General features: G+C 40.7%; 1 protein-coding gene across 2 annotated transcripts; it reads left to right on the top strand.

The window, feature by feature from the left end:
- Nucleotides 1-1,527: 1,527 nt before the first annotated feature.
- LOC135517855 (E3 ubiquitin-protein ligase NEURL3-like) lies at nt 1,528-11,229 on the top strand. 2 transcript variants are annotated; one of them, XM_064942515.1, is made up of 4 exons: nt 1,528-1,963; nt 5,292-5,801; nt 5,920-6,102; nt 10,850-11,229. In XM_064942515.1, the coding sequence occupies exons 1-4, from the start codon at nt 1,942-1,944 to the stop codon at nt 10,978-10,980; spliced, it is 846 nt and encodes a 281-aa protein (XP_064798587.1). In that variant the 5' UTR covers nt 1,528-1,941; the 3' UTR covers nt 10,981-11,229. The 2 variants fall into 2 exon arrangements, with proteins under 2 accessions (XP_064798587.1, XP_064798586.1); XM_064942514.1 differs by having other exon boundaries at nt 1,531-1,963; nt 10,819-11,229.
- Nucleotides 11,230-12,025: the final 796 nt, after the last annotated feature.

Raw genomic sequence — 12,025 nt, forward strand, 5'->3', positions numbered from 1 at the left:
ATGCTTGACATCATGGGAAAATCAAAAGAAATCAGCCAATACCTCAGAAAATAATGGAGACCTCCACAAGTCTGGTTCACCCTTGGGAGCAATTTCCAAATGCCTTAAGGTACCACGTTCATCAATACAAACAATAGTACGCAAATATAAACACCATGGGACCACGCAGCCGTCATACCGCTCAGGAAGGACTTTGGTGCAAAAAGTGCAAATCAATCCCAGAACAACAGGACCTTGTGAAGATGCTGGAGGAAACAGGTACAAAAGTATCTATATCCAGATTAAAACGAGTCCTATATCGACGTAACCTGAAAGACTGCTCAGCGAGGAAGAAGCCACTGCTCCTAAACTGCCGTAGAAAAGCCACTACGGTTTGCAACTGCACATGGGGACAAAGGTCGTACTTTTTGGAGAAATGTTCTCTGGTCTGATGAAACAAAAATAGAACTGTTTGACCATAATGACCATTGTTATGTTTGGAGGAAAAAGGGGGAGGCTTGCAAGCTGAAGAACACCATCCCAACCGTGAAGCACGGGGGTGGCAGCATCATGTTGTGGGGGTGCCTTGCTGCAGGAGGGAGTGGTGCACTTCACAAAATAGATGGCATCATGAGGTAGGAAAATGATGTGGATATATTGAAGCAACATCTAAAGACATCAGTCAGGAAATTAAAGCTTGGTTGCAAATGGGTCTTCCAAATCGACAATGACCCTAAGCATACTTCCAAAGTTGTGGCAAAATGGCTTAAAGACAACAAAGTCAAGGTATTGGAGTGGCCATCACAAAGCCCTGACCTGAAGCCTATAGAGAATTTGTGGGCAGAACTGAAAATGCGTGTGCGAGCAAGGAGGCCTACAAACCTGACTCATTTACACCAGCTCTGTCAGGATGAATGGGACAAAATTGACCCAACTTATTGTGGGAAGCTTGTGGAAGGCCACCCAAACCGTTTGACCCAAGTTTAAAGGCAATGCTACCAAATACTAATTGATTGTATGTAAACTTCTGACCCACTGGGAATGTGATGAATAAAATAAAAGCTGAAATAAATCATTCTCTCTACTATTATTCTGACATTTCACAGTCTTAAAATAAAGTGGTGATCCTAGCTAACCTAAGGCAGGGAATTTTTACTCGGATTAAATGTCAGGAATTGTGAAGAACTGAGTTTAAATGTATTTGGCTAAGGTGTATGTAAACTTCTGACTTCAACTGTATGTATGGCAGGACCAAATCAGGGAGAGAGGTTGGTGCAAGCCCATATAATGCTTTGTAGGTTAGCAGTAAAACCTTGAAATCAACCCTAGCCTTAACAAGAAGCCAGTGTAGAGAGGCTAACACTGGAGTAATATGAAGATTCTAGTAACCGTGTTTAGCACTACCTGAAGTTTATTTATTGCTTTATCCAGGTAGCTGGAAAGTAGAGCATTGCAGTAGTCTAACCTAGAAGTGACAAAGCATGGATTGATTTTTCTGCATCATTTTTGGACAACGTTTCTGATTTTTGCAATGTTATTTAGATGGAAAAAAGCTGTCATTGAAATGTTTGTAGTGTTTGTCAAAAGAGAGATCAGGGTCCAGAGTAAAGCCACAGTCCTTTCAGTTTTATTTGAGACGACTGTACAACCATCAAGATTAATTGTCAGATCCGGCATCACCTCTACTTTATTGCAGACATGAAATAAAACAGTTGAAGTATAAATATTGCCAAGTCATTTTGCTAAGCAAAGACAACGTGACATGGGGAAGAGTGGGTAGGTGAGGCTGTGTTTTTATGCCACTCCCCCAACCTCTAACTGAAGAGGTTGTGCTGTCTCAAAACAAAACTATACACGCCACACTAAGAAGAGCCAACATCACTGCTGCCTTGCTACTGTATCAGTCCAGTGTGAAGACTCCACGGGAAGAAGCCAACTTCAAGACAGGCAAACCTGAAGAGGATGGAGATTGGTAGGAGCACTGGTAAGAATACAATATTAATATTATACACATTCCGATGTACTCATCAACATATGTCTAGACAGATATAACACGTGTACATAAATTAAATTAATTAGAAATGTAGATATAATTAGACATTCAACATTTATTTGGCAACATTTTGCACAAAAAGTATGTAGTTATGCATGCTTTCTAGAGTTAAACTGATTATCTGATACTGGCGCTCTGTAGCGTTGTGTTTTTATCAAAAAGTACCCAATTCTTATACTTGAGTAAAAGTAAATTTACCTTAATAGAAAATGACTCAAGTAAAAGTGAAAGTCACCCAGTAAAATACTACTTGAGTAAAAGGTTTTAAATATACTTAAAGTATAGTTAAGTATAGAGCTTGGACTCGAACCCAGAATCTCTACTCAGGAGACACCTGAGTCTATTTATTCTAAGCCATAAAAAGGGACCTTGACCGAGAGGAGTATGTAGACTATTTCCCGTAATTGAGTAAACAGCTGTGGTTTTCTAAATAAATATATACAACTATTAAAAACAATCCATTGTACAGATTTGATAAATGCATACTTCACAACCAGGATGTGAACAAAGCATCAAAACAGCTGCGGTGAATCATTCAAACTATTTCAAAGGTCTTGAAATAACCAGGTAAAAACTAACAAAAAAAATGGCAACTTTAATATTAAATGGTAACCTGTGAGTTTAGGTTAATAACTGGAAAGATTTCCATTGTTGTTTGTGTGTAGATGGTGCAAGTAATGAAATTAACATCCATTTTTAAATTTGCTAATTTAATAATTAGGGACCAATTATTAGCAAGTATCTAACAAATAATTTAATGAAAGCCGAAATGCACCCAGGTAAATGATACCATACAAGCACATACAGTGGAATGTTTGAGGAGTCATAATATGCTATGTATAGAGTTTAACATCAGTTTCAGTATAGAAAACTTGCTTCCCACGCGATCGTGTTAATCATGTAAAGCAAGGTACAAGGAGGATGTTTCAGAGAAATGGCTTGCAATAATGTACTCATTCATATGACTTTTGGACTATGGGAAAAAAAGAAGGGTTTAGCATGAGACATATTGACATATAATGAAACTGAAAGATCCATAACATGAGGGTAGTGCGTACAGCCCAGGACATCACTGGGGCTAATGTGCAGTCATAAACTGTTCTCTCTACTACCGCATGGCAAGGGGTATTTTTCACTGTGTTTTTAGTTTTTATTTCTTTACTTATCTATTGTTTGCCTACAGTTGAAGTCGGAAGTTTACATACACCTTAGCCAAATATATTTAAACTACATTTTTTCACGATTCCTGGCATTTAATCATAGTACAAATTCCCTGTTTTAGGTCAGTTAGGATCACAACGTTATTTGTAGATTGTGAAATGTCAGAAAATAGTAGAGAGAATGATTTCTTTCGGATTTGATTTCTTTCATCACATTCCCAGTGGGTCAGAAGTTTACATACACTCAATTAGTATCTGGTAGCATTGCCTTTAAATTGTTTAACTTCAGTCAAACGTTTTGGGTGGCCTTCCACAAGCTTCCCACGATAAGTTGGGTGAATTTCGGCCCATTCCTCCTGACAGAGCTGGTGTAACTGAGTCAGGTGTGTAGACCTCCTTGCTCGCACACACATTTTCAGTTCTGCCCACAGATTTTCTATAGGATTGAGGTCAGGACTTTGTGATGGCCACTCCAATACCTTGACTTTGTTGTCCTTAAGCCATTTTGCCACAACTTTGGAAGTATATGCTTGGGGTCATTGTCCATTTGGAAGACCCATTTGCGACCAAGCTTTAACTTCCTGACTGATGTTTTGAGATGTTGCTTCAATATATCCACATCATTTTCCTACCTCATGATGCCATCTATTTTGTGAAGTGCACCACTCCCTCCTGCAGCAAAGCACCCCAACAACATGATGCTGCCACCCCCGTGCTTCACGGTTGGGATGGTGTTCTTCGGCTTGCAAGCGTCCCCCTTTTTCCTCCAAACACAACGATGGTCATTATGGCCAAACAGTTTTTTTTTGTTTCATCAGACCAGAGGACATTTCTCCAAAAAGTATGATATTTGTCCCCATGTGAAATTGCAAACCGTAGCCTGGCTTTTTTTATGGTGGTTTTGGAGCAGTGGCTTCTTCCTTACTGAGCGGCCTTTCAGGTTATGTCGATATAGGACTCGTTTTACTATGGATATAGATACTTTTGTACCTGTTTCCTCCAGCATCTTCACAATGTCCTTTAATGATGTTCTGGGATTGATTTACACTTTTTGATCCAAAATACATTTATCTCTAGGAGACAGAACACGTCTCCTTCCTGAGCGGTATGACGGCTGCGTGGTCCCATGGTGTTTATACTTGCGTACTATTGTTTGTACAGATGAACGTGGTACCTTCAGACGTTTGGAAATTGCTCCCAATGATGAACCAGACTTGTGGAGGTCTACATTTTTTTTGAGGTCTTGGCTGATTTATTTAGATTTTCCCATGATGTCAAACAGAGGCACTGAGTTTGACGGTAGACCTTGAAATATTTCCACAGGTACACCTCCAATTGACTCAAATGATGCCAATTAGCCTATCAGAACCTTCTAAAGCCATGACATAATTTTCCGGATTTTCCAAGCTGTTTAAAGGCACAGTCAAATTAGTGTAGGTAAACTTCTGACCCACTGGAATTGTGATACAGTGAGTTTTAAGTGAAATAATCTGTCTGTAAACAATTAGTGGAAAAATGACTTGTGTCATGCACAAAGTAGAAGTCCTAACCGACTTGCCAAAACTATAGTTTGTTAACAAGAAATTTGTGGAGTGGTTGAAAAATGCATTTTATTGACTCGAACCTAAACTGTATGTAAACTTATGACTTCAACTGTAATATTGTTTTTTTAACTTAAAAATTGCACTGTTGGTTAGAGCCTCAAAGTAAAGCCTTTCACTGTAAGTATGTATTTGTTGCACGTGACAAATAACTTTGATTTGATGTTCATATTGACAGATTTACCCATATTTAGCAAATAATGAAACCATAAACGAACGGACATTTCTGCTTAAGTGTAGTCAACACCACGATATAATAATAAAGTTCATGAATATTCTGTACAACACATGAAACATGTTAAAGGTACTAAGCAGATTTAAATCCATAAACTTCGTCTTCCCACATGTTTTGACTTGTCAGCCATCTGCGAGAAAGTTTACAATGTGTGTTAGCTTTAGGTTTTAAAGGAAGGTAGACTTGCCTGGTAAATAATGTCAGCTGATTGTTAGCAAAACATTATAAAACACAATTAAACAATCTTCCTCCCTCCCCTTTAGAGATGTATCCACCCAATATATGTGGGCGTCACTGTCTGGGGCCCCTGTCCTTCCACATAGGGGCCTTGGGAACCGATGTGTGTCTGAGTCTGGGAGGTAGACGTGTGGAGAGGGACAGAGAGACCTTCCAGAATGGTCTGACTTTCAGCAGTCGTCCAATCAGGGTCCAGGAGAAGATACATCTGCGGGTGGAATGTTGTGACCAACACTGGCATGGAGCTCTGCGGCTGGGCTTCACCATCATACCACCCTCCTCCTCTGGGCCCCTCTTCCCTCCTGCTATGGCTATCCCTGACCTCACCACCACCTACGGGTACTGGGCATCCATCGTGCCCTCCAGCCTCATCATGCCAGGGACAGAGCTCCGCTTCTGGGTGACCCGTCGAGGAATACTGGTTTACGAGGGGCCAAATGGTTTGAGGTACAAGCTACCGAAGGGGGTGGATGTGACACGCCCCCTGTGGGCCATGATAGATGTCTACGGACAGACCAGAGCTGTGCTCCTATTGGGTGAGGCACATGGTGAATTTCTTGGTTGATAAAGTAGCCTGAACAATCTTTTATTTTTTAGATAGTATCACATTAACTCCGACTGATCAGTGCTTTATGTTCTTCCTTCCCTTTTCAGGATCAGAAAAGAAAGACTTATTGAAGTTGCGGATCCGGAGGTCCTGTCCTGTCCCTCCTCCTCCCTCTGTGTCTCATAGGGACAGCTGCATGTGTGTGAACGAGGATCATCCCTGTCGCACCCCTCAGGACTACAGGCTCTCTGCTGACCCTATCCCTACCACAGAGATAGACAACTCTATAGGTGTGTAACTAACTGCATTATTAAAGCCAGACAGTGCCGGCTCCAGGCATAAGCGACATAAACTGTCTCAGCCAGTTAGGGGTGACCAAAATAAATACATTAATTAATTAATTTAAAAAAATATAAAAAAATATATATATTTAGGAACTCAGTTAGTGACTCAACTATTGTTGAGAATTAGAATAGTAGAATACACAGTTGCATTTTCGAAATTTGGTTGTGCATCAGTAGTTTTTTTCTTATGTCAGTCATTGACAGTCACTCAATTAGCCATGTCAGCTAACAGTTTTTAGATTGGTAAGTTAGTCTAGCCAGCTATCTAAGTTTGTAGTAACCATGGCCGAGTACCATATGCCCAATGGCCCTGAACTCCCCCATTGATTTTGTTAGGCCATATTAATGATATCTGAGTGCGAGTGACTAAGTCTTGACAAAATGTCTAGAATTGCAGGAAATGAGCTGTAAAACTGCATATTTGTTCTCTCTGCCCCATGGCAAAATGATATTTGTTATCAAATTTCTAAGCTTTTCTCCACCCAATGGCAACATGTGTAGAATTGTAGAAAGCTTGCTTTAAAACTGCAACATTTTCTCTACTCCCCATTGAAAAATGTGTAGAATTGCAGGAAATGCATTTTAAAATGTAAATTTTTCTATCCACCTTCAAGAGGGGGCTTCCCAAACAAATCTCGCTTAGGGCCCCCCAGCATTCAGGTTGGCGAGTGTAGATATTTATAAAGTTGATACAGTTGCAGTGACGATTTTAGCATATACAGTGCATTCGAAAAGTATTCAGACCCCTTGAGTTTTTACACATTTTGTTATGTGACAGCCTTATTCTAAAATGTATTAAATAGTTTTTTCCCTCATCTATTTACACACAATACCCCGTAATGACAATTATTTTGCAAATATTTTAAAATCATAACTGAAATCACATTTTATGTAAGTATTCAGACCCTTTACTCAGTACTTTGTTGAAGCACCTTTGGCAGTGATTACAGCCTCGAGTCTTCTTGGGTATGACGCTACAAGCTTGGCACACCTTTATTTGGGGAATTTCTCCCATTCTTCTCTGCAGATCCTCTCATGCTCTGTCAGGTTCGATGGGGAGTGTCGCTGCATGGCTATTTTCAGGTCTCTCTAGAGATGTTTTATTGGGTTCAAGGCTCTGGCTGGACCACTCTAGGACATTCAGAGACTTGTCCGGAAGCCACTGGCTGTGTGCTTAAGGTCGTTGTTCTATTGGAAGGTGAACCTTCGCCCAAGTCTGTGGTCCTGAGCGCTCCAGAAAAGGTTTTCGTCAAGGATCTCTCTGTACCTTGCTCCGTTCATCTTTCCCTTGATCCTGAATAGTCTCCTTGTCCCTGCCGCTTAAAAACATCCTCACAGCATGATGCTGCCACCACCATGCTTCACCGTAAGGATGGAGCCAGGTTTCCTCAAGACGTGACGCTTGGCATACAGGCCAAAGAGTTCAATCTTGGTTTCATCAGACCAGGGGATCTTTTTTCCTTGACACCTTTTAGGTGTCTTTTGGCCAACTCCAAGCGGGCTGTCATGTGCCTTTTACTGAGGAGTGGCTTCCATCTGGAGCTCTGTCAGAGTAACCATCGGGTTCTTGGTCACCTGCCTGACCAAGGCCCTTCACTCCCGATTGCTCAGTTTGGCCGGCGTGCCAGCTCTAGGAAGAGTCTTGTGGGTTCCAAACTTCTTCCATTTAAGAATGATAGAGGCAACTGTGTTCTTGAGGACTTAAATGCTGCAGACAGTTTTTGTTACCCTTCCCCAGATCAGTGCCTCGACACAATCCTGTTTCAAAGCTCTAGGGACAATTTCTTCGACGTCATGGCTTGGTTTTTGCTCTGACATGCACTTTCAACTGTGGGACCATATATAGACAGGTGTGTGCCTTTCCAAATCATGTCCAATCAGTTGAATTTACCAAAGGTGGACTCCAGTCAAATTGTAGAAAAATCTCAAGGATTATCAATGAAAACAGGATGCACCTAAGATCAATTTCAAGTCTCATAATAGCAAAGGGTCTGAATATTTAAGAAAATAAGGTATGTTTTTTATTTTGTATAAATTATAAATTATTTAAAAAAATAAAACCAGTTTTTTCGATTTGTCATTGTGGAGTGTAGATTGATGAGGAAACACATTAATCAATTTTAGAATAAGGTTGTAACATAACAAAATGTGGGAAAAGTCAAGGGGTCTCAATACCGATGCAATTTAAATCTTGGTGGGGCAAACTCAAAATAAAAAATAAAATATGTAGATGCCTGCCACCAAAGCCACTATACAAGCCTAAACAATACATTCATTGCACTATAACGGTGACAAATGGTGTCCACACACTGTTAGGGTCTACATAAAACTGTCCCAACAATATTCAATGATTACATTTCTCTAAAACAGGCTATAGGCTACATGTGCACCACCAAGTCAGAACAGTAGGCTAAGTTAAGAGGGGAAAAGGGACCAAATTATTAGGGTGAGGCACATGGGCTACCAACAGCTTACTACACACCATACACTTAGTATGACTTTCTTAGCTACAGTATACACATCTGACTGGCATATTACATAATTTAAGCAGCATACAAGCCATTGTTGGACTCACATTGTTGTGCTGTGCTCACTTGAACAGGAAGGTGGCGCAACAATCCTTTGTGGGCAGATCTTGTCATCAAAGTCTAGCATTCTCTGGATTTATGGTGCTTTCAAGACAACTAGGAACTCTGGGGTTAAAAATCAAGGTCATGACGTCAGTGATCTTCAGGTTGGAGCTCTAGAAAGAGGTCAGAGTTCTCGATATGAAATTCAGAGTTGAATGACCGTTCAAAACATATTTTCCCGGTCTGAGCTCATTTTTTTCCAGAGTTCCCAGTTGTCTTGAACTCACTAAAGTCTGAGATTTCCGAGTTTCCAATGCAGCAGAAGTCATAATGGATTGAAAGCATGGCCAATGTTGAATGTTTATCCTTTTAAAATTGGAAAAGAGACCCTTAAACCCAGACTTGGACCACACATCCACTCCACTGAACAGCAGGCTAGTGATTGCTTTGCAATTCTTGACGTTAGCCACAGATTCCTTCCAAACCACTCATTGTTGAATTTGCGATTTCCAACTTGTTGTGTAATGTTTATGTCGAATGGCCGATGAGCACCGATATGTTTTTATCTGATTTCTCTTCATAATTTCTCTTCAATCAAAGATTGAAAAGGATTTTCCAGTAGATTATCGACTTGATTCATGATGACTGCTAGCTAAGATTTTGAAATTATGATGTTGCCGTGATCAGTCCAATCAAAGCTACAGTAGATATAACGGGATTTGACGTCATTTTACCTTGGCCAATGACCTTGAGCCTTCTTGGATGGGCACTTCTAATGTAACTCTATGGCTGCATTTCAAACTCATAAAAGACACACCCTCGTCCACTTACCCTCACCTTTTGCCCTTGGGGGAATCCCCGTCACCATCTCGGACGTCGGTCCAAAGTATTAGCCAAACAAGGGAAGTTCGCAAAGTAAGCCCCTCAGCCCTCATTTTTGATCGAGTTTGCGAGTGTACAATTATGTTCACGTTGGGGCCTGAAATGTCCCATAATTCAATTCGCAATGATTGTACATCTGCTATGAAAAGTCAGCCAAAACTTAAAACCTCAACGTCAATATGGATAAGTCAACATACAAGTGTAATAAAAACTCATGTAAAAAGGTTAGAAATTGTGCTACTAATGCACATGACGGCACAAACCTATCTCGTAAAAGTAATGATGTTTTTGTTTGGTTAGCTTTTGGAAATTGTAGAAATAAAACATTTTCCTTCAGAAGTTCCAGCTCGGCAGGCTAACGTTAGTTAGCTAATTAATTTGCTATCATACAGTAGGCGTATATTAATAATGATATAGTTAATATAAGTAAACATGCAATCATAATTGACTGTAGCGCATATTAAGCACCCACAGGCTACAGTGGCTGAAAACATAATCATCGCACGATGAAAGAGGGACGAATTTCCCGGCAAGGCGGTCCATTTTAAAAATCATTCCTTCCTCCCTCGCCCCTTGCCCTGCAAGTGTATACTCATCAGACATCATTATACGTCATCAGAAGAGTCCACTTAATTTGAGGGCTGAGGGGATAGGGTGTGTCTTTTAAGTGTTTGAATGCAGCCTATTGCAGCACCTAAGAGGCTTGAATTTTCGAGCTCTCCCCATAGATTTGGAGGTGATGTAGTGTCACCATGAGTGACAGAACACTGAACCAATCACGGCGCAACAAGAGAACATTACCATTACATATTTTCCGCTGGCTGCTTCACCAACATATAAAGCACTGAGCTAGGCTGAAACGCCTGCAAATTGGAGCTGCCTTAAGAAAGCAAAAAATAGACCATGTTTGTGTGCCGCTTCATTAACTTAATAATCTTTTTTATTTTTTATTGTTTGCAAACGGATGTGTCACGTATTAACGTCAAAATAACATGCAAAAACAAAAAAACATTGTTTTAGCTAAATAGGTGCCCCACCTACCCAGAATGATGGGTCGCCACTTGTGCAGTTGTACAGTTTTATTTCAATGTTTGGATATGGATTTCTGTTGACCTAAAGGAACTGTGGTCAATTTACAATATAGTTTTCTTGGCAGCCTCTTTTGTTGGTAGCGTAAAGTTACTTGCTTTCTATTTATTCTGCACTGTAGATCGTGATTGCGTGGTCTGTCTATCTGCTAGAGCTTCTGTGGTCCTTCCCTGCGCCCACCGCTGCCTGTGCCGTCGCTGCGCCCTGCGGGTCATGGCCGAGTTTGGAAACTGCCCACTGTGTCGCCATTCAATCAGATACAGCGATGAGGACAGGGGGATAAAAAGTTGACCAACCGATGGGGAAAGGAGGGAGAAAAAGAAAGAAGATCTAATCAGCATTATATTAGTTCATAATATTGCAAACATTTCCCTTATGTTCTTTTTTATACCTGTCTATTTTTCACTGTGACTTATGTTATAATGGAGGCATGTATACTACATGTAGGCATGAATACTTGATGAAGAACGTCTCACTGTAGATGTTTTATTTGTCAATGAATCCAAATGTAAATAAATGCACCCAAAATGAAGACCGTTTCTCTTTTATTTGATAACTTTAAATAAATAGGCCTAGGGAAATTACAGTCAGACAACTATGTAGCCAACTGAAGAAAAAAATAGTTTATTCTCAAAATGAAAGCATATCAATATTTCTGGTACTACAAACACAGTTTCTATACCAGGCTACAGCAGTGATCTTGTGCAACTTCGGTGTGCAATATGCAGTAAGTCATGTCAGGATGAGCCTGCAGGAAGGGTAACACATGAGGGAGGAGGATGTCTTCCCTGTAACACACAGCGTTGAGATTGACAGTCTTCTGCCATGGCCAGTGAAGAACCCGGATCTCAATCCCATTGAGTACGCCTGGGACTTGTTGGATGGAGGGTGAGGGCTAGGGCCATTCCACCCAGAAGTGTCCAGGAACTTGCAGGTGCTTTGGTGGAAAAGTGGGGTAACATCTGACAGCAAGAACTGGCACATCTGGTGCAGTCCATGAGGAGGAGATGCACTGCAGTACTTAATGCAGCTGGTGGCCACACCAGATACTGACTGTTACTTTTTATTTTGACCCCCCCCCCCCCCTTTGGTCAGTGACACATTATTCCATTTCTGTTAGTCACATGTCTGTGGAACTTGTCCAGTTTACGTCTCAGTTGTTGAATCTTGTTATATTCATACAAATATTTACACGTTAAGTTTGCTGAAAATAAACGCAGTTGACAGTGAGTGGACTTTTCCATTTTTGCTGGGTTTATTCATTTTATCCACTTACAATACTTTGGCCGACAGAAAGTTTGTTCGAGACTCACAAGGGCCGGGTGAAG

Source organism: Oncorhynchus masou, chromosome 28 (assembly GCF_036934945.1).
Source record: "Oncorhynchus masou masou isolate Uvic2021 chromosome 28, UVic_Omas_1.1, whole genome shotgun sequence".
Classification (NCBI taxonomy): Eukaryota; Metazoa; Chordata; class Actinopteri; order Salmoniformes; family Salmonidae; genus Oncorhynchus; species Oncorhynchus masou.

Bases quoted from the DNA above. Each gene is read 5' to 3' on its own strand.
- LOC135517855 (XM_064942514.1), top strand. From the start codon at position 1,942: ATGGAGATTGGTAGGAGCACTG. The intron at 5,802-5,919 runs GTGAGGCACATG...TTCCCTTTTCAG, and splicing joins CAGAGCTGTGCTCCTATTGG to GATCAGAAAAGAAAGACTTA. The intron at 6,103-10,818 runs GTGTGTAACTAA...TCTGCACTGTAG, and splicing joins AGAGATAGACAACTCTATAG to ATCGTGATTGCGTGGTCTGT.